This window comes from Ricinus communis, chromosome 5 (genome assembly GCF_019578655.1).
Source record: "Ricinus communis isolate WT05 ecotype wild-type chromosome 5, ASM1957865v1, whole genome shotgun sequence".
Lineage (NCBI taxonomy): Eukaryota > Viridiplantae > Streptophyta > Magnoliopsida > Malpighiales > Euphorbiaceae > Ricinus > Ricinus communis.
The window spans coordinates 31,645,678-31,668,540 of NC_063260.1; the positions used below are offsets into that span (position 1 = coordinate 31,645,678).

Sequence of the window (22,863 nt, forward strand, 5' to 3'; positions counted from 1 at the left end):
ATATGACAGTCACTTGGGCCTGGGCCTGAGGATTAGTATGGTAACGATTGCTTATAAGAGAGGTCACTTTTGCCAAGTGGGACCCTAAGCACCAAAATGAATTTGGGAAATGCTTTTGCCTGTAGGGCTGTTTTTCTCAAACTATTTAAAATCTTGCTTTTTAAGTTTTGAAAAATTTCTTCTAAAATAATTAAATGAATTGATGGTCTTTATAAAAGTAAATTCGATAAAAACCAGTTCATATAAAATTTTTTCGATAAATATAATTTTTGACGTGAATAGCTATTTATTACACATGATTTCGATACATATAACTAGTGGAGATGGCCTCGTGGGTTCTAACTTCTAAATATCTGGCTTCTTTGGAAACAGAAAAAATTTGTAAAAATCTGGCTATGAAATCGAAGGCAGCCTTTCTTTTAGCCATCAAAACATGTTCATGCAAGATCGTAGTTAAAAATAGGTGAATTATGCAACGCAGAACAATGATTTTCTTATCAAAATTGCTGCCTCCACATAAATCATCTTGTACACATCTACAAGGCATCACCGAAATATCGCTACAGCTGCTGCTATTGCTAGTGTACAGTAATGTTCTTAACCCACCAATGTCTGTGGGCTCATTACAACTAATATTAATCAAACTATACTCCCCACTAAACCAAACTATGCCCGTCCCACTGTTTTCTGTAGCCTCATTTGCATATACCAAGGCAAAATCCTCGAAGCTTGAAGAATCTTTGCTTCTTACAGTAACCCAAGAATCATCCCATGCCCAATTAGGCACTCTGGCGGTGCCTTGGGCTAATTGCCGGATTCTTTCTGTTGGAGAACGGGAACAATTTTTATGGGTTGATTTCCATGTTGCCTCTAACTCCTCTCTTGACTCCCATAAACCTTGGTCCAATACACTTGTTGGAGTTTCCACGTTGGAACTAGTATTACCCTTCAAAACAGAGCATGCCTCCTCTGTAACGAAAGCGTGTCTTAGTAATTCACTGGCTGACCACCTCTCCACTGGGTCTCTCTTCAAGCACTTGCTTACAAAATCTATCGCTTGCTTTGACATAAAGCTTGGAATTTCTGGCACCATACCTGAATACCCAATTTGGTAAAGGGCAGATACAGGATCCGAAATAGTCGTCCATGGGGGCCTCCCAGTAGCCATCTCTATAATGGTACACCCAAGAGCCCACACATCAGCAGGGAAACCCTGGTGCTCACCACGCGCCACCTCGGGTGCCATGTAGACAGGAGTGCCGGCAATTGGAGTCTTTGACACTTGATTGACCTTCCTAGCACAACCCAAGTCAGCAATTTTTGCCCCATCGCTAGTGACCAAAATGTTATGACCCTTAATATCACAATGTACTATCCCATTAGAATGAAGGTGGTGAAGGCCCAACAAAATATCCCTAGCATATGATCTGATCATGCCCTCGTCGAGGAAACCTCCATGCTTCCGAATTGTATCAATAAGAGTGCCGCCTGGTGCGTATTCCAAGAAAATATTAAACAAGAGCTTACCATCTTCTCGTGTAACATCATATCCCTCGTATGCTATAATTTGAGGACAACTTAATGTAGAAAGAATCCTTTGCTCCTTCTGTAATAACTCTGATTGTGAGAGCTCAGCTGACTTAACAGCAAAAGCTAGACCGGACTGCTGGACTGTTGCGATTGAGACGGTGGCTTGGGAACCCTGACCAAGAATTTGGCCTCTGGTCCAGTGCTCCATATTCGGAGGGATGGGAAGAAGGTGAAAAGTTTAAAGAAAGCTCCGGTTAGAAATGTTAGCCTGTTATGGTAGGTACAGAAATATATATATATATATATATATATATATATATACAAACAAACAGTTATTTTTGTTGGTGAAGTTTGGTATGTACCTGTTTGGCGTTAATGCAAGAAATAGTGGCTTTTTCAAACTTTCTGTTTTTAGCCAATGGGCGGCCGCCATTTCGTTTTTAATCTTCCAAAACCTGAGGGTTACAAGTGGCAGAAGGAGGGTGGCTACAAAGGCTTTTGGCCCGACTTGGGGAGGCGGTTGCTTAATCCTATTGCTTAGCTTAGCTATGAAATTATACTGTCCACGTGCCACCACGTGAGAATGTGCCGTAGTGTGCGGTATCATCTTTATTGATGAGCATGGAATACAATGGATGGAATCATTTTCAAGGAATATTCCAAACTTTAGGTTTGTGGGTTAGGAGTAAGTTCAGTTTTATATGCTAATTTACATTACTTGACTTTTGGAAGTCTTGTTGGATAATGTTTAACTTATGGATGCAAATCTCCACTAATGATGTGGTACCTTGAACCTAACAATTTGGGTATAGTACCCATTTGAGGATCCACTAATTACCCTCAACCTCGTTGGATCAAGTTGAGTTTGGCAAGGGATTCCATAGAATTGATTTCTCTTGTTTTAATTACTGACCTTAGCAGCTGCAAAGCCTTAGTTTTCAGTGCCATTGATTAAAAAATGCCAAACACATTAAACAAGGTAAATAGTCCTTACTTTTCTAGGACTAGGATTACAGGTAAAGTATTCAAAATGGATAAAAGCAGATGGTAAAGAGAAGATGACATTGTGCATTGTAAGTTGCAACTAACTCCAAGAAAGACAACAATCCAATGGAATAAATCCAATTGGTTGTACAAAGGAAACGCCACACCTGACACCACCCACCAACCAGCTAGCCAAAATTTTCCAACTCACATTCTCAACTCCACCCTTCTTTATATTCGCACCTTATTAGTTGGTTATGGCCTTTTGAGCTCAGGTTAGACCTCCTTTGACAATTAGCTTTTGTGGTGGTATCTACGATACGTCCCTTTCAAGCAACACAGCACAAAGCCCACAATCATTCTAATTGCTTTCTTCATGTGCCAACCACCTATTTCTTGGCTTCTCCTCCTTTCTTCTCTTATATTTTGGCTTTCGGCATAAAGCTTTTTAGGACCCACATTAAGGATTTTCACTATTTTTTCCATTTCTTGTGCCAAAGATCAGTACAGAGGATTAAGGATAAAATTTTGATGTATTGAGGACCCATATCAAGGCTTTGGCATAAAGACGGCTAAAAAGGTCATACATATTTATGATATAAAGTTAGTAGATTAGAGTTGTAAGCTAATACCTCAAAGGATCACCAATATACAGAATTTTTCATCAGGATCATGACATTTTTGGACTATCTCTGCTAAATACTTGGAATCTCATTGCAACCTTAGCTAAATAATTGAAGTTAGATCTTTGCTTGCTTTCCTTCTCGGATAAGGAAAAAAATAAATAGAATCGTGATTATAAGAATGAGAGCTGGCCCGATGTAGTTTAATCATCAACACAGTTCAGGAGCTGTGTGGCACAACATCTTTCACATGTAAAATATTTGTCGTATTTTAAATAATGACATCTTAATTCCACTTCACAATAAGATGAAAAGCTTTCTGATAAGATAAAAGAATGCATATGCCAACGCATCAACACAAAGATACAGCAACACAGCTACAGTTAAAAGAAAGAAAAGAAAAGGATTGGCATCTCATAAATGACTTTGCAAACAAGATAAGAAGACGTTATCTATTTGGAAAATGATTTAATTCACTTGTCATGCAATTCTGACACTTGTTTAGTGAAATGGTCATTCGCGAAATAAATTTGGTAAGAATTACTTCGGTTCAAGACTGGACAAATGGATACAGAATTTCATATTAGCTATCAAGAACACATTCAAGATTCACTTCGTTTCTGTAAAGCACAACACAAGCTTCTTTCTACTGTTACCACTGAATTTAACAAAAGGGAGGAAAACCCAAAAATTTACAAGCAAATTATTGGTTTTAACTTTTAAGCTAGGAAAATCACTATAATTCAACAATATTTCCACCACTGTCGGAAGATACATATCACATAATATTTGTAGTAGACATTGATGGAACATTTTAAAGAGGGAGGCCCTGCAAGAGAAGATCCCTTATGCTGCCTCCGCGAACCCAACTCTCAGATTTCCATAGTCAAAAACTGTGTGGTACCGTCCCATGAAAATATCTCCCAAGATCCTGATTCCATGATATCAGTTAGTTAAAGGAACCAACCATGGACCGGATCACCACAGAATACAGATTAATATATAACTTCTGGATGATTGACAAGGATGAGTAAGTTACCAAAGAGGTCCACGAGGAGGCGGCACATCCAAAGCCATAAAGCCACTGATGCACTGAGCTTGTGCGCCCTCACCCACCTTAAGTATGTACTGCTCGCCATTTCAAAAAATTCCATGAGTGAAAAACCAATTAACAGGCTCACTAGATATACAATAAGAATTGTGCCTGCTACCCATCCAAAAGCAAACCTAAAGACCCGCTCTAAAAAGTGTCCCCCAAACTCTGGTTGGTAGTCAAGCAATCGACACCACCTTATCTTTCAGAGGTTACTAGTGAAACCAACATGCGTATTTGTGCACCCATACAAATAGTTTCGAGAAAGAAGAAACAGCAATAAAAGCTTTAATTCTTTTCTTTACTGTAATTTTGGCAAATAATATTATTTCCTACCTATCATATAACTCGTGTTAGAATTTCTTCAAATCCCAAGAAATATAAACAACAGCAAAGTTAACAGACCTCCTGTGGGGAAAGATCGAAAACTTTTCCTCCTATAGTGAAGGAAACGACAGGCATTGAGGAGATACTTCCACAGTCAACAATTGATTCTCCCAGTGGGTTTGGGATTCGATCACAGAGCTGCAGAAGAATAGTACGTATAGCCATCAGCAACATAAGCATATCCCAAGTTATTAGTAAATGAAATATTGAGCTCATTGGCATAGTATTTAGTTGTTAGTTTATGTGTTAATTTCACCTCATTGACATAGTTCAATATGCGATCTTGTGTCTGATTCTCCCTCAGCTGGTTCTGCATCCAAACAACTGTCATCTCACAAGCAGAGCACATAGCATCCCGAACAATACCAGATGACTTATCATTGTTGTCATCCACCACACTCTGAATGCCCATGCTATTAAATACAATTAAGAACAAACGTGTTAATTACTAACTAAAATTCTTCCAGTACAAGAGGTGATATACATGATTTACATTTTGCAGCCAACAACATTATTAAGGTCCCCTAGGAGCATTATGAAAGAGCTAAGTATACCAAGACAACATTCATAGAGACTGACCTAACTCCACGAGTCCCATCAAATGTGCACAATCCTATCTGTGAGCAGATTTTCTTTGGTTGAGCCTGTCAGTATGAGCAGTACTGTAAGATAACCCAAAGCACTCCCTGACTTGATCTTTTTCTTGTTATCTTCGGTTAAGGGTATGGGTTGGGGTGTGTGTGTGTGTGTGTGTGTGTTGGGGAACAGGGAGTCGAGGATTATAAAGATTACATATAAGATATAAGCATAATTTTCACCTCGGCAATGAGCAAATCCATGATGGTTTCTCCATATTGGGCAATAACGGTTTTGCACTCCTGGCTAGCTACTCCGGTGGCTCCAATGGCTTCATTTATCAAGGTAACCACGGTCTGCGAAATGAAGTGTGTCAAGAAAACAGTAAACATAATTGGTAAAAGAGCAATGAACCTACACCAATCAAAAGTTCAAGATGGTTTGAGAAACAAAATTTAAAATTTCAAAGTCTATATGCCATGTTAAGTCTAGTACGAAATTAGACTGAGAGCTGAATATCAAAGGTAGACACAGACTAGAAGCCAGAAAGAGTAAAAAGGTTATTATAAGACAGAACTCAAAATAACATGTACAATTTTCTACCATTTATAATCACAATCCACATATGCAATTCCAATAGAAGTGTTTTTATTTGAAGCGGGAGACTAGCCCAAATGAATTTGACTTTCTTGTTTTTTTTTTTGTTTGTTTCCAAAGTAACTTTCATCAACTCGCATTATTCTAAGTGTGAATCTTTAAGAGGAATTCATTGAATTCGCTAGATTAGAAAAAAAAAAAAAAGAGAGCTCAGCCCCCCATTATAGGATCCCCTATCTGCACATATATAAAAATATCAGCTTTGCTTTGCATTTCTTTCAGGCATCCGCCAAAGTTTCGATTTATTTTCGAATAGCCCATTTACTTATATATCATATTTGCGCCTGCATAAGAATCCTTTCATTTTCATTTACGTTTGAAGGGAGCCAAAAACACAAGAGAAATGAGCACATTACTTGGAACTTATACGAATAGAGAAAAAAAAATCATAATAAACTGTTTAAAAAAAATCATAATAAACTGTTTTTTTCATACTTATTCTGGTTTTGGAGCATCCTAATGCCATGTTCTGATTTTGATTAGGATCAAAATTAGGCAGATATCTAGTAGGGTACCTAAATGATAAATCTAACCATTAGTACATCGAATAAAGTTTGAAAAATTTGTTAATACCGTTGGGCCGGCCAACAAGGAAGTTCCAGAATCTGCAATTGCTGAGCAACCTCCAGCACAATATTCTGTGTAGCAGTAAATTCAAGCTGTTAGAACCAGATGGATAGATGACGAAAAGACATATATGTATGTATGTATATACGTATATATATGTATGTATGTATATATATGAAACTATAATTGTAGGTATAGAAAGGACATACCAGTTGGTTTATGACCGATAAGAACATCGCCCATCTCAAACTATCAAAAGAAAGCATAACAAGTACAATGATAAAATAACTATAAAGTACAAATGATAGCAAGTAATTACTCTGACTAAAGAAAAACAAACCAGCCCACCTGCCAATAACCTTTCTGTGTCACAGGAACATATGTGTGCTTGCCTTTGTAATGATTCAGATCAACGCTGCCGAAAACAATTTCACCTCCTTCTTCTCCCTGTGTGTTTCGGTTAAGCCAAAAAGAAAACACAGGTTCCTTGATAAGGCCCTGTTTAATCATATTGTACCTGTAAGACATGCAAGTCTGACAACTCAAAACACAAATATCAAGAAAAATTTTAGATGATGAATTAAAATGCGGATATAAAACAAATACCAGACTGGCACAGCATTTCCAACTGAAATTTCTTGAAACCCAAGCCCTAGGATACCATCAAACTTGGCCGCAACAAATGTGACACCAGGCTCCTTGGTTGCCTCAATAAATTCCTGCATAGTTCGTTCCGGCTATAAAATTAAAACTGAAAAGGTCAAAGCAAATAAAAGGTATTAGCAAAAGAATACCTGATCTTTGACAACCAGGTTACCAACAACAACATTGTCAGAACTAAAGAAACCAGAAATAGCTCCACTACCATAATGAATTTCAGCAGATTTCCCTGCATAATTAATGATATGAAGAAAAAATTCAGAATTGAAATTGTTCAGCCACACCTCTCATCCAAGTATAGAATAAAGCAGATTTGACTAAAAAATCACACAAGAAATAGTATGGCTTAAGATTATCCATGGATCATTATGCAACCTTCCTATAGTAGCCAATCATTCTACAAAAGTAGGTGCTGTTCACAAATGAACAATAAAATTTATGGTGAACATCAAACTAATTTTAAATGAGCAAGAGAAACTAGAACTACTTTTATATAAGCATGAATGAACAACATGGTGAGCTTAGAAAATAGATTTGAAATCCACAAGCCTAAATGTCTGCAGATGATATAAATAATAGGAAGAAGAAAAAAAAGAAATTGTTACTGATTGAAAGTGAAAACAGACCATTCTTCTTGTAGGTACTTGATTGGCCTGATTTGTACCTGGAATGGAAGAAACAAGCAACCTACACAGTAATGAAAAAACAACAAATAAATCTCGTCTGCAGCCGGGAAGCTTCATTAATAATTCACCATCACAAAGAATCATAAAAACGTAAGAACTCACTGAGAAGATGCACTTGGATGACGGCACCCACAAATTGGAGCTACCAGTATCAAAAACTACAGTGAATTTCTGAGGAGGAGTACCAATGCCAATCTCGCCATAGTACTGAGCGTCCAAATAGTTCTTTAGTGCCACAATATCAGTATCCTTAGAGTCTCCACGGAGACCATATTTTCTCACAGAAGCTCTCAAAGCCTCAGCATTTTTAGACTCAAGCCGAGCAGCAAGTCGGCTGTTTTCGTCTAATTTCATCTTTTTCAATCCAAGTCTAACCAGCCCATCATTGGGTGCAGAGGATACCAAAGAAGACAGCAGTGAGGAAAGAAACAGAAACAGTACTAGTGGTTTGAAGTTGGTCCCCATGTTAACCTATAAATTGGAATCCAATTTGAGCAAGTACACAGCAGAAATGGAAGAATCACGTAGGAATCGTCAAAAAATCCATTGTGATTGCAGAATCATGTAAGAAAGTCAAACTAATATTCTTTACAAAATGACAACTAGTTTTTGTTATTTTACGAGAGATGCAGTGTACAAAGATTTCAAAATAAGTTAAAATAGACTCGTCTTAATACTCTGCTACGAATATGAATTTTTGCGGGAAAAAGAAAACTGTCTTTTGATACGAAGAACTGTTAAATCTTTTTCTAAAGGAGAAAAAAAAAGGGCAATTACATAAATATTGAAAACGCCAAGACTAACTAGCTTAGAACAAAATGGCATGGTGTACCATAGAATGGCAAGAATATGACATCTTTAGTTAAGGACAAAAGATGAAATTGCAATATCTCACTGAATATAAACTATTATCATGTCAAGATCACACACTGCATATCTCTGTCTATATAGTTACAGAGGAGCATTTCATCCATTAAAAGAAAAAAAAAAAAAAAAAGAGAGAGAGAAACTGATTCCATTGTTCAGAGACAACCAAAAGATTATTACTGTCTCAAAGCATACGGTTACTTTATATGAAAATGAAATCATCCGCAGAAACAAAACAATGAATTCAAACGAAGAGATGATGATGATCACACTCAGTTATGAAAATGGTGTTAATGAGAACCAACACAGATAATATATGTAAATAAGAGATTAAGGAGAAGCATTACTGACTGATTAATTATCGAAAGACTTTGAGAGAATTCTCCGACGAGGAAAATGACGATCGCACTCGGACATTATATAATCTCAGAGAGGAACCTGTCACCTTGTTAGACCCCATCCACTCCAGCTCAGCTACCGTTTTTTATTTTTTGTTAAATAATATCCACCTTTCAATCTGCTTAACCGTCTAATCTCAATCGTCGATCATGACGTTCTCGTTTTTGGATTTTATATTTTTCCTTTTTTGGCATTCTAAAAATAGGGAGTTGCCATCCTATGACCCCATTAAGGGTGCGGGTAGTGAGGTTGAGGGATTTAGAGCCGTCGGATGTCGTGATTAAAGTAGAGTATGAAACATGGGTTTCGTGATTCTGTCTAAGGCTGACGTGTCCGTAAAGCATGCAGTTTGTATTTGGTTGTGCACGCGACACCTTGACTCGCCTTTGAAGTTTTCTGACTCTCTAGTGACGTAAAAGTTGCAATGGCCGGGGTGGTGCATTAGACTATAGATTGTGCCGTTGGATTAAAATAGCAACGCCAGTGTTGAAGAGATCCAAAGGCTGTGATGGATTTCATCGGATTGGTGCTTTTATTTTCTTGATTTTTAAATTATATGGAAAGGGTAGCCAGAAAGTATATAATTAATTATTATGGTTGTATGTGGTTTAGTAAGTATAGTTTGTTGCCTGCAAGCAAGTTGAAGAAATAATGATGGATGATGACAAGACAGCTCCCTGTTGAGTACAAGAAATATGTTGGGTTTTTGTTGGCATTTTCACGCAATTTAATTTCCTAGCAAATAAGCTTATGTTAAGCCTCATAAACCATTGCAGTATAGTATTTTTAGCAAATGGAAAATGCCCTGTTTTATTATGAAAATGAAAGTGTGCAAATGGAGAAATGCTAGCGGTAGCTTGACAAATTGGGTGAGTTTGTTTTGTTTTTTCTTTTTATTAAATCCGTTGTGGACTTGAGCAAGTAGGCCCAAGAACTTCACCCACCCAACTAACCCAATTCTGTAAGCACCAACTGGGGCATATCCATTCCACTGGGTTGGACTTGGAAGCCTACTTCCTTTTGTTATTTAGATTAACTAACATAACTGTTCCTTGCTATTTTTGTGTGTTCGGCTATACGAGTTTTCTGATTTTATGAATCCACAATTTTGAAAAATTATTTCTCCAAGTCGTATCTAGGCAAGGCTTAATATATATAGAGTATATATTAAAATTATCCAAAAGGAACTTGATTAATTATCAAAAACAACATCCATAAACCTCACGATTTGCTTACCAAAAATCTTAGCCATTTTATAATATATATTGTTCACTTAACTTATGAAATTATATTAAAAGAAAGCATAGGATAAATAAAATATAAGAATACAATTTTAGTCTAACAATAATTGATGAAAATATATTAATAATTTAATTTAGAATAACTAATTTCTGAATAAGCTGTGAGAAGAAAAGTAACGTACGAGATAAGTAAGAAAAAGGGGGAAATAATCTAAAAGTACGGTGCGACCCACAAAGTTACACGTTGGGTAATTTCAGAAATAGAAAAACATAAGAATCCCAGCCACATGATTAAATGTGGATGACGTGATTGTCCCAATCATAAATTTCATACGGAAAAGTCAACAATTTTATCCCCTCTTTCGTCCAATAAACAAACTCACCGAACTACGCTTTTATTTTAAATCAAACCTGATTTGACCCTTTGTTATTCAATTATCACTCTACGCCACACTGCATCTGACCTGATGTTGTTGCCCTTAAAGTCTTTTTCATTATTATTTAGGAGCTCAAGTGAGACGGTAAAAATCTTTTTAATTTAATTTTTTTTTTTTATCAAATTTTAAATATGCAGTTATCCATAAAAATAGAATCATATATTTTTGAATTTAAAAAACTGGATTACTTGTTTCTGAAATAACAAGAATGGAAATGTAAACTTGTTTCTTAAAAGTCAAAAGTTATTGAAATTTTTTAATTTAATTTAAATAATAAATTGAGACCAAAATAAAACTCTGGTGCAGTGTATCTCGAACAAGAGAGTGGTTTTCTTTTTTTCTTTTTCTTTAAAATTTTCCCACAGTTTGGCGTTGCCTTTCATAGCACTCCAGCCATTTTTACGTGTCAAATAGTGATAGCCGTATTTCTTGACTGCTGCTAAGCTCATCATGTTCGTTTTCTTTTCTTGCGAGCTTTTCTTTACTTTTCCTGTTAATGTACGTTCTTCGTAGTTTCGTCACCGCTTCCTACGTACGGAGACAAATGGGAAGAAGAGAAGGTTTCTGAACAATGCCCATAAAAACAATATAAACTAGCCAGCAGTGATACATGAACATTGAATTGAACTGAACTTTTTGTAATTAATCAACAAAGATTTATAATAACCTGTATGCTAGCTTTGCTTTATCATTCATGTATCACTAAACAATAACAAACAAAGTAATTATTCAAAACGAAAAGAATGAAATATTTTTTGTGTCTATCCCTCCTTCCCCAACAAGAACAAAAAATATGAACATGTGATCTCATGTTTACCCCCCAAGAAATGAAAAAAGAGAGAGATAAAAGAACTGAAAATCAAGAACCAAGAAAAAGTTAAATGAGACCCGTCCTAGTTTCTGCTGCTTGTGTTATTGCCATTACTGTTATTGTGGGTTGTCGAGGTGTTGCCATTACCACCGCCAATAATAGAGGTGATGGCAGCTGCCAGTGCTGCTGTGAAGTTAGGATCTGCGGTGATGGCAGCCGTGGCAGCACTGACTGAATCAACTAGTGAATGCTGCTGTGATGGGTGCAATTGTTGGGATTGAGGTAATTCCTGAGATAACTGGAGGCCAGAGAATTTTGATTGGTTATAAAGGGCCTGACCAAAAACCTGAGGCAATTGTTGGGGCGTGACTGAAGCAAAGTTTTGGGGTTGGCCCGGGAAAGGGACTTGGAAATGTGTTGGGGGTCTTTGTACTTGCAGAGGATTTGGGCTGTGAGTAAGGTCTAATGTTACAGTTGGGAAAGGAGCTGAAGCTGAAATTGTAGCCATACTTGATGAGCATGGTAGAATTGCTCTTGCTAGCAAGTTTGGATTCATTATTCCATCTGCACTTGACATTGACCCTGAAAGTAACATGCTTGCAGCTGCTGTTGTCGTCGATGCCATTGCCATTGCAGCTGGAGGCAGAGGGTGGTTGTGATTTCCTTCGTAAGTTGTTATCAAGATTGATGTGTCCTCTGCACAGCGTTGAACCTGTAACCAACAACAGTCACATTAGTTTAAGCTATAATTTTAATAAAACTATTTCAAAAGCAAAACAAGAATTAGAAAATAGAAACAGAAATGGAAACATACTTGCTTACGAACTGGACAACCAACTGCCATGGTGCACCTATAGTAGGCTCTAGGACATGGATTTCCTTTAGCCATCTTTTGTCCATATTTTCTCCATTGGCACCCATCAGTGATCTGATTAATCATTACCAAAACAAATAATTAGTTTCACTGTAACACAACAATATTTGAACAACTACTAAACTATTGGATAAATTGTTTTACACACCATGGGAGCTTCTGATCGGGCTCGAACAGAGACTCGTGCTTTTCTCATGGTGGCCTCTGCGTTTTGGTCAATACCCTTACTAGCAGGATTCAATTTTTGAACTTTGTTAGGATTCCAACCTTGTGTTTCTGACTCAGGACTCTCTTCTCGGCCAATTCCTTTGCCATCTCTAAAGCTAGAATTCTCTTGATCAAATGTAGACATCTCAATCTTGCCATTGTTTTTGACGGATGCTGTTTCCGTATTGGTTTGAGGTGTGCCAGAACGTGTCCTCTCATCGTCAGATGATGAATGAGATATCTCATCTGTCTCGGCTGATGGACCGAGATCCAAGAATTGTCTCGGCACCACCTCATGTTTCTTTTCCTCGGACTTGCCTTGTACAACCTGATTATAATAATCAAACAAAACTTAATATAAGCTATTTAATTTAAATCTTTACTTTTTATTTTTACATTAGAAATTTCCTTAAATTAAATAGTCTACCTCATGTTCATGAGTAGCCTCAGGTCCATGGTTTTGCTGCTGTTGCTGCTGCATTAAGGCTACAAGATGCATCTGTAAAGCATTGTAATTGTTGGTTACTTGAGTAAGCATGTCTCTCAACCTTTGGTTTTCATTATTCATCCTTTGCAGATCAATTTGCAACTGCGCTAGCTGCAGCAAGTCAAATCAATCCCAAAATAAGTGCCTATATAATATTTAAAAGTATGTAACTTTTCTGGGTGGCTGTTCATATATATATATATATATATATATATATATATATATATATATATTCTCACCTCAAACTTAGATCGTTTGTCATCAACTTCCGATGATGCCCCATCATCAACCGTTGATTGATCACTTCCAGTGTTAGCAGTAAGAAGGTGCAATCCAGTCTAAAAGCCCAGAAAAGAAAACAAAAATTGAGTATTTATAGAGATCAGATGTATGAAGAAAAGACTGTAATATTAAGAAAAAAGATAAATAAGCATATATCGTTCTTACATTTACATCGTTGGACTTTGGAGCGATATCAGCATAAGAATTCTCTTTTTTGACAGAGATAGTTGTAGTTTTAGAATCATCACTATGATGATTATCAGAAACAACGTTATTCTTCTTTTCAGAAAAGAAGTCGACTTCACCAACGATCAATCGATTGTCATCAGCAGGAGAAGGAAGGTTGACAGAGAAGGGAAACATCCTAACGGGGTCACTGGCGTCAAAGCTGTTTCTTTTGTTAATCTTGAGAAAAGAGTCTGCAGGCTTATTGGCGGTGGCGGAGTTAGGGAAGAAAGAGAAAACAGGATGATCAGAATCAAGGGTAAGACCCCATCCTTTGTCCATAAAAACAAGAAGAGAGAGTGTTAGGGTTGTAATAGATATATAGAAAAAGAAAAGATGGAGAGGAGGAGGAAGAGCAGAAAGAAGAAGAAGAAGAAAAAGAAATGTCGGGTGTTATGTGTGAGAAGTCTGTGAAGTCTTTCACCGGTGCAACTGGGTCGCCTATTAAAAGGGTTGGACGGAGACCAAAAAGTAAAAGAAATGTTAGATTTGGATTTTGAGAAATCTTTGGGATTTTCACGGGGGAGTTGCGTCAGATCCTGCGTCAGTTTGCCAGCTGCCCACTGGGTCCTACCTTTCTGTATTTCTTCTACTCAAATGAAACCGGTTCTCAAATGCACACTTATTTTATCTCATTGTAAGAAAATAAAATAAACTATGGAGCAAGAGTCTTCAAATTCAAATCTCTCCAGTATTAGTCTAATCAAATTCTAATTGCCTGCATTTTTATGTTAATTTTGGTTTTTTATAGTGAAAAGAGCATAATATAAAAAATACTTAAATATTAAATAGACTATAATTTTTAATATTATTAACATATTTTAACCTTTTAAAAGTTATCAACATAAATTTACCTATATTACTATAATTTCGAAGAACATATAACATAAATTTGAAGTTTAGAGTTATTTTAATTATTATTAAAAAAAATATATTACTAAATTTTCAATCATAGTAAAAATAAATAAAATATTTAAAAAATATCGAATAAATTAATAATTTTAATATTGTCTTGGTTTTCTTTATTATTCTCAAAATTATAGTCACTTTTACTGATACATTTGTCATAAGTTAAAACTACTATATATTATTAGAATTAAAGATCATATAAAGAATTAATTTAGCAATTAAACTTTAAATTTTGATTTGTGAAGTTTGGATTGAAGTTTAATTTTCACCCAAAAATCCCACAATATCAGTATTCAACTTAGAATAGGTTAAGGTTAAGGTAATGCAATCACAAAAGAGTGAACAATTGAAACCAGGGAATTGGTCAAGAATGAGTTTGACTCCTCCATTTACATATATCCCCCAAACCCAACCAAATTAAAGGAAGAAATAAAATCCACCGCCCCGAATACAGCGCCGCGTTACACGTGAGGAAATAGAAAATTGAATTACAAAGTAATTAAATAAAGGAGAAAGGGGTTGGCCAAGTCAACGAATTTGACGGCCAGGAAGGGAGGAGCATGACCGGAGACCGGGTGGGGTAGTGGCCTTGGCCCCCCTTGCCTGGTATTATAATATAATAATATACCAATTTTTATTTTATTAAGACATGACGTTTCGGATCTGCTTTCTCCGGTAACCATGTTGACTGTTTACCCGTGGGACCAAGTCGCTTGCCTTGACCTTTTAGCATCTCCTTTTCGTCTTTTCCTTAACTTAGGTTTAATAAAGGTGATAAAAAAATCAACCAACCAAAAACTTTGGTTTGAAATTAAAAAAAAAAAATTGATATAATATATGTGTGATTATTATATTTATGTGTAATGTTGATATTTATTATTTATTTAGTATGTAACTTATATAAATATATATAATTTATTAATTAATAAAAAGATTTCTTATTAAAGAATAAGTTTAATTTTTAAAAATATTGGCATTTTACCTATTAGCTTACTTACCCTTATTTTTCTTTTTATACATTTCAAATAGAAAAAAGTGTTAAAACTTAATATTGGTGTGTATTAGTTCATATAATTTGGATGGTGTGCGGCATTAAAACTCAAACTTTGAAAGCAGCCATACAATCCAAAAGCCAAAAAAAGACAAGCAAACATGTGACTTAGAAAAAAGGCCAAAAGAGTAGTTGAAAATTTTAATATGTGAAAGAAAACATGACAATTTGGTGGGCATGGATTACTTGCCCTTTCAACTGTTCCAGTAAGTAACTATCAGCTTTATTGTCCCTAATCATATTCTACTTTTCTTTTAATTATTACTTTAATAATTCATTATTTATACTTTGAAACAGCGTTTGATTTATAACATTAACGGATAAGATGTGCAGCTTTGAATGGAGGAAATAAATACATACATCTCCATTAATCTGATTATTCGTATTGCACGGATTTTCAACATCTAATGACGACTTTACTCTTTACTTTCCTTTTTAATCGAAGGTCTCCATTTGAAAAGGTGATGCCTAGCTTGCATTTTGTATTCTCATGCAGCTTCCTTTCTTTACTTTGACTAGCCAGAGTTTTGTCTTTAAGAAACTTCAACATCATTCCTCGCTTGGTTTCCGAGAATTGCACCGGCTATCTTTTCACTCTTTCATCTCAATCAATTCCACATTTTTAACTTTACCCTTTGGGTTTTTTTATCCTAATTCAATTATTATATCAATTTATCAGTAACTGTACTTTATATGCCATTGCCTGCATTGATTCTATACATATGCATCTCTTTTATTTATATCCGACGATTTCATTAAGCATCTCTTTGTGAAATATAAACTTAATAATAAAGGAAAAAGAAGAAAAGAAAAGGTTTGATTAAATAGGCATGGTGATTATCTTTCTAGTGCCTCCGGATGGATTAGAGTGAGAATGTAAGGAAATGGTGTGAAATTATCTATTTTAGAAAAGTTAAGGTTTCTTTCCATTCAAACATACGGCGCGCGGACCATTGAATTTAAAAGGCAAATTGATTTAATTTGAACTACTCGATCCCATTTTCAAGGATCATAAGAAAATGGTTCTCTCTCTATTTGTCTTCCCTCTTTCCATGCACATTAAAAATGTGCCCATTCTATTGCCAATGCATAAAAGAAAATGCTAAATTACCGACGTCCAAACTTGGAGTAATTAGTCAAGCGTATTAAACTTGAAGCTTTTAATTATTCTTATAAATATTTCAATTCAAATAGAGCAGATGGATTTCGGTTCATATTGCTTTATGGACTCAACATCTATTCGGTGCCATTTAATTGGTAAAGAAATATATGTTAGTGTCTTTTTTTTTAAATAATTTATATTTATTGATTTTATATTATTTATTAACTTAATTTTGTTAAAAAGATATGTGTAAATATAAATATTTGTAGTATAACTTTAGCTTGATGTTTTTTGTTTATCAACTGTATAAAGACATTTTATGTTAATAAATGTTCATTTGAATGAATTAGTAGTATAATTTTCATTAATGACAAATATCTATTGATAAACTAATGAATATTATGCCTGTAAATAATGAATGTTTATATCAATCATAAAAAAATTTCAACATGCATCACAAAAACAATAAAAGCTTTTATAAATAATTAATATTTTTATTTGAGAATATTAATATATATAATGAATATTGCAATACCAAATAATAAACATTGACGAATAATAAATCAAAGAAAATGAACATGAACATTAATTATAATGAATATTAAGTTCACAGATAATGAATATTTCAATATAAAAAAAAAATCAACTATCATATAATGTTACATCTAATGGACATTATATATAAAAAAATAAATATTTTAATATATATAAATAAATAAGAAAAGATTAATATGTATATGATCTAATAAAAACTTTTTAACAGTGTCTGTATTTTTAATATAATATTAATTTTTATGAATTTGTTTGTTTACAGCGTTTGTTTTAGGGTTTTGCGAGACTTAATCTTGAGTTGAATTCTTATTTGTTGAACTTGGAATTTTCTCTTCTCTCTTTCTTTCAAAGAAGCGCTTTAAACTAAAATTAATATCATAAGGGGTTTAAATTAATTTAATTAGTGTAATAATAGTCTTAAGGGAAATTAACTAAGCACGGTCATTGTGAAGCTAAAAGTTTGGTATTCTAGATTACTTCCATCATTCTATTTTGATATATTTCTTTCAATTTATACATCAATTAACCAATCTAATTTTTTTATATTTATTGATGGTATTAATTTTTGTTAGACGAGTTATAACTGACTCACTTTATATTAGCAGTTTGTAATAATTAATTAATTAATTATAGTTTTTGATATTTAACTATTAAATTAACAATTAGAAAATGGGCTATAATTTTATGGCAAAAATAAAAAGAACGAATTACCAATAAAAATTTGAGATCATAGAACTTAATTTTTAATTTCAAATTTGTGCACAGCCTCTGATCTCTAAATAATAATTTACTTTCCGTTTTCCCAAATTGATATGTTACATGCACGTTCTGCTCTTTTTTTTTTTTAATTAATTAAAGATAGAAAAATAATTATTTAAAGTAGAAATGCAATTAAGGATCGAGATGAGATGAGATGAGCATTAATTAATGAAAGATTTATCCTGATTTTGGGATTTGAAAATTGAAACGCTTTACTCTTTAATTAAAACCAATGCCTCTTTCCAAGTAACTTATCCAAATTGCACGCTTCATCTTAATGATTAAATCATTATTAGTTAAGAGCTCGATGTTAATTACCAGGTTCAAGAACCAATGAGCTTTTTTAGAATTTAAACTATAGAAATCAAATTATAATAAATTAAAACAAAAAAAAAAGTTGAAATCGGGTTTCTGTAGGAGTGTTGCAACATAACTCATTATTTAAATTATGCATACAAAAATTTCTCAAATATTTAAATGGTTTGAATTGAAAATGTATTATTGAAAGTTTAGATCTATATATAAATAAATAATATATTTTAATTTTGACAAAAGAATCACATCGTGGTTTGATGAAGAGAGTAATCATAAATATTTTGTTGAAATTGCTTAATAAGCTTGCATTCATGCATTCTAAAAATTAACATGATTTAGCCATTCGTAAAATATATAAATTTATATATTAAAATTTTTATTTTTATTATTAGAAATTAAATTTTTTTATATTATAAATTTTAGAGTAAGATTATATATTGTTTGAATGCTTAAATTCCCAACGGCATTATCACATGCATTTATAATTTTATAATAAAAAATGGGTATTATATTATATATTCACACACCAATTTGCAGATAAATATGGAGTTTTGAAAAAGAGAAAAAAGAAAAAAGAAGAAACGTTGAATAGCCGATGATTCGGTTGATTAAACAAATGAAGAATTTCAAAAGAGAAAAGAAAAAGAGGATCCACATACATATATTAGTAATACAGAAGAAAGAAAAAGACAGAGTTGACTAAGATATCGATTGACCATTTGATACCACCACCACGTGGCTTACTCGCATGACGTAGAAATATTGGTGCGAGGTTAGGTTTTGACAGCTTGGAACCATGGAAATATGTCATTCTAACATTTCAAAAGCAGCCATCACGAAAACGGCATTCGGACAACATGTTTGCGTGTTCTTCCATTCCTTCTCCCCTATTTTCCTTTTATCTCTTTTGCATTTTCAAATCCTTTCCAGTCCGACAGAATGGAACATTATGATAAAAACGTATATGCAAAAACATAACAAATAATTCCAAGATTGACAACCTTTTTCTATAAAATCAAAATTAGAAAGTGAGTCCACCGCACCACTCACTCATTGTCAAAGAAACAGTAAACCAAAATTCCTGGGTACAGTGGAGTTTTGGCAGTGCTTTTCCCTAGCATTATAAAAACAAGCAAAAACGAACTTGAAACCAGTACGTACGTACGCAGTAGCCACCTCTTTTGATGCTCCATGCTTTTAATGATCTGCTGACGCACTGCAACTTGATTTTTATAGCTGTGTTGAAGTATGGGTTTTCTTTAAATGAATAGTTGGCAGTGGCTAAAAAATGGTCCGTAAGGTTAGTTGGTTTCTCAATTAAAATTAACCATGTGATGTAAGCCACCGAAATATGATTTATATTTTTTCAAATGACTTCTTGACTCGGAACATGATAATATATACTTGTAAGCAAACATGTTGGTATTAATTATGGTTGGAAATGGATACCCTTTTTCTTTTTTCTTTTAGTATTCTCATACGGAAGATAGACTTGGTGCATGCCTGTGTCTAAGTAATGACTTTCTATTAAAGAAATCCATTTTGCTTTTTAATAACTATGCTAAAATTGGAGTACAGTGGATGCGCTCCTAGGGAGTTTCTAATCAATCAACTCAATGTGAGTGCAGCATGTTGCTCTTTTCTTCGGCCATCTGCAGATTAACCAAAACAAATCAATGGGAAATTTATTTGGACAGTCAAAATTAAGACCTTTTATAGACAAAACCAGATCAATCCAATTTTCTCAGTTTTTTTTCTTTAAAATTATTATCATGGTCCGAAATCTAGGACCGACCATCTCCAAATCCAAGAAAAACAAAATTTACAACGAATAAAAAGACATATAATAATTGTTTGGTCATGTTTTTCTGATTCTTAGTCCTAATATTCTGCAGACCTTTTCTAACCCAGTTGCAGCTGAAGTAAACAATTACAGCTAGATAGCTATTCTAATTTGGTATAACAATGTAATGGTAATAACACACCCATTACTCTTTGTCAACCTGACTGGCAGACAGCACACTCATGATCATGACCCACGTTCGTGTTTATTAATCATGCATGTGTCTGTTTATTCAATCCCTCTACGTACTTCCTTTGAAAAAGAAATTTCAAGAGTTGGTTCTTTTTCTTTTTCTTTTTTGAAGGGTTTGGAAGAGAAAGTGTATTATATATATAGAGGCATTTAATAAAGTTGAAAAGTATGTAGTTGGGAGTTATGGTCATGCACTAGACAAATGGGCATGGAGTATAGTATATATTCTATTTTCGTTTTGAATGTGAATCTTTTTTATTTATATGACCAGACGAAATGCTTTTTCAAAGTCGTGCATTTATAGGTTAGATTTCCCTTCCCAAGTTCACGCACAGCGTAAAGGAGGAGGTGCAACCCTTTTGAACTTGTTTCTTTTAATTTTCTTCGCTCGCTGCAGCCCTAGCTAGCTGTGAACTACTATTGGATAAGCAATGACGATTCATATCTCTGTGATGACTGCTTTCAAGAGGATAAGGGAAAAAACAGGGAACCACTATTGTTATGGTCATCCATTGAAAACTTGTCTATTGTTTCTTATATTATTTCCTGGTCAGGGTTCAACTACTGACAAATGCTAACAAATGTTTAGGAGAGTTCAGATTGGAATTATTTAAGGACCTTTTTGCTTTTGTAAATTTCGTGCAGTATCCTAGGAAATATTCAAGTAGAATAAGACTAGAGCTTATATTATCTTTAGCTGTCTCATTGACATGACTCTAATTTAGAATCCTTCACTCGATGGCCACCTTTTCGCTTAACTTTAATTTCTTTGTCTTCATAGTCAGAGGTATTTAGAATAGAAATGTATTATTTTCTTTATTATTTATTTTTCCGTAAAAATTGTCATTATGGTTATTTTTCATAAGAAAGTTGAATTTGTAATCTAGGCTAAGGCAAGTGTTTTGGGTTCAGGTGGAAGCCCACATGCTTACTTCTTTTAGGCCGAGGAAGCATGAAAGACAACCCTCTCGTTATTACAGATCCGAAGTTGGGCCATCAGTTGTGAATGCTTAATTCTGAATGAGATACTGGGCTTTAACCTGAGGTCCTTTTATTTTATTTTTGCTGAAGAACCTGCAACTTTCTATTCTCACACATAATTTGCTCTAGGGTCTTTGTTCATGGAATCAACAATGAAGAATTCAAAGACTCCAACTTTCTATTCCCGGTTAATCACACACTCTCATACTCAATACACATACAGCTAATCAAAACATTCAAAACCATTATATAAGGATATTGTTATTATTTTTTTCTTTTTAATAACCAAGAAGAAACTTGGAGTTTCTCGTCTTGACTAATATAACTAATAAATATGCAGAAACAAGTAGCTAAATGACATGATCAAAAAGCAAAAACTTGTGCTCTGTGGCGTTTTCGAGACTTCCAGTAACTTCAATTCAATTGTAGACTTCACAAGCGACACAACACGAACATACTGGGCTAAATAAGATGAATAACAAAATTTTGTCTATTGCAATGTTTGCAGATTTGACATCACAGTGGATATGCACAGGAACTTATTCTCAAATCCTGTAGCCTAATCTACAGAGTTTGTACCCTAATCACCATCATAATGGAATCCTCCAGCTCCAGAACCAAAAACTGGAACACCCTTTAGATGTAATTGACAACATGTAAGCTAACATGCTCCTTGTCGAGTTGAATGACAGCACTTGAGCTAACATGTTAGATGGCACTACTTGTATGGATTCTTCAACCGTTTTTGGCAGACGAATCTAAGTAAGAAGTAGAAAGCTGAGAGAGTTCATAAAAATCTTCAAGAAGAAATCAAGAAATCAGACCAAGAATTCAATTAATCATCACATATCTTTGTTGTAGATGCCATCCTTCTTATGATTGCAGACCTGAAACTATGAGTGTTAGCAGACTGCAAAGTTACCTTCTTGCAATTAGAAAAGAACAGTCACATTCAGCTGGTCCCTTTGTTTAACGGTACTCATCTTCAATCATTACTTTAATGATGTGAAATTAAAATAGTATAACCATTACTAACGAGCTTTGTCTATTTATACTTAAAAGGTAAATTTGTAAAACATATATAAGCTCCTTTAATTAAACTAGTCGGTCCATCAAATTTAATCGATTTTATTGAGATATTAGACTGGTTTAATAAAGAAAACAAGAATTGATATATTTTTTTAAATTCAATCAAACTAAAATTTAATGGATTCGATCAGTTCAATCACTGACCAAATCCTTAATTGGTTCAATCACTAATCTATTTAAGTAGTTTTTTAGAACGCTACTATTTTATACACATATATTTGTAAATATGTCTTAATAATAATAATAAAAATAGCATAAAGTAATATATATATAGAGAGAGCAAGTTCGTCTATCTTCACAAAAGTTATTTTAAAATTTTAAAATTATCTCTTAATAATATGCTTCGTTTAGTTTGATGGATGGCTTAATTGAACTCACATGCTCAAAAATCATCATGTTGCTCAATATTCTGTTTTCTATAACCTTCAAATACCATAAAGCAAAAGCAGTCATATATAGAAGGCAACAAAAGAAAAA

At 34.1% G+C, this 22,863-nt stretch overlaps 3 protein-coding genes across 4 annotated transcripts; all 3 read right to left on the bottom strand.

The window, feature by feature from the left end:
* Positions 1 to 243: 243 nt before the first annotated feature.
* LOC8277994 (mitogen-activated protein kinase kinase kinase 18) lies at positions 244 to 1,907 on the bottom strand. Its single transcript, XM_015718726.3, has one exon. It carries the CDS (start codon positions 1,736 to 1,738, stop codon positions 290 to 292), a length of 1,449 nt encoding a protein of 482 aa, XP_015574212.1. The 5' UTR covers positions 1,739 to 1,907; the 3' UTR covers positions 244 to 289.
* A 1,787-nt stretch (positions 1,908 to 3,694) lies between these two features.
* On the bottom strand, positions 3,695 to 9,184 carry LOC8277993 (aspartic proteinase). Of its 2 annotated transcripts, none has more exons than XM_015718801.3 (14): positions 8,978 to 9,184; positions 7,866 to 8,234; positions 7,704 to 7,764; positions 7,212 to 7,306; positions 7,024 to 7,136; positions 6,766 to 6,934; positions 6,627 to 6,666; positions 6,424 to 6,488; positions 5,436 to 5,549; positions 5,197 to 5,261; positions 4,874 to 5,030; positions 4,636 to 4,755; positions 4,177 to 4,265; positions 3,695 to 4,068 (listed from the first exon to the last, which is right to left on the bottom strand). In XM_015718801.3, exons 2-14 carry the CDS (start codon positions 8,226 to 8,228, stop codon positions 3,984 to 3,986), a joined length of 1,536 nt encoding a protein of 511 aa, XP_015574287.2. In that variant the 5' UTR covers positions 8,229 to 8,234; positions 8,978 to 9,184; the 3' UTR covers positions 3,695 to 3,983. The 2 variants fall into 2 exon arrangements, with proteins under 2 accessions (XP_015574287.2, XP_002518445.2); XM_002518399.4 differs by having other exon boundaries at positions 8,982 to 9,135.
* A 2,179-nt stretch (positions 9,185 to 11,363) lies between these two features.
* Positions 11,364 to 14,048, bottom strand: LOC8277992 (probable WRKY transcription factor 31). Its single transcript, XM_002518398.4, has 6 exons — positions 13,534 to 14,048; positions 13,326 to 13,424; positions 13,027 to 13,197; positions 12,541 to 12,927; positions 12,333 to 12,446; positions 11,364 to 12,230 (listed from the first exon to the last, which is right to left on the bottom strand). The coding sequence occupies exons 1-6, from the start codon at positions 13,873 to 13,875 to the stop codon at positions 11,601 to 11,603; spliced, it is 1,743 nt and encodes a 580-aa protein (XP_002518444.1). The 5' UTR covers positions 13,876 to 14,048; the 3' UTR covers positions 11,364 to 11,600.
* Between the last annotated feature and the right edge of the window lie 8,815 nt (positions 14,049 to 22,863).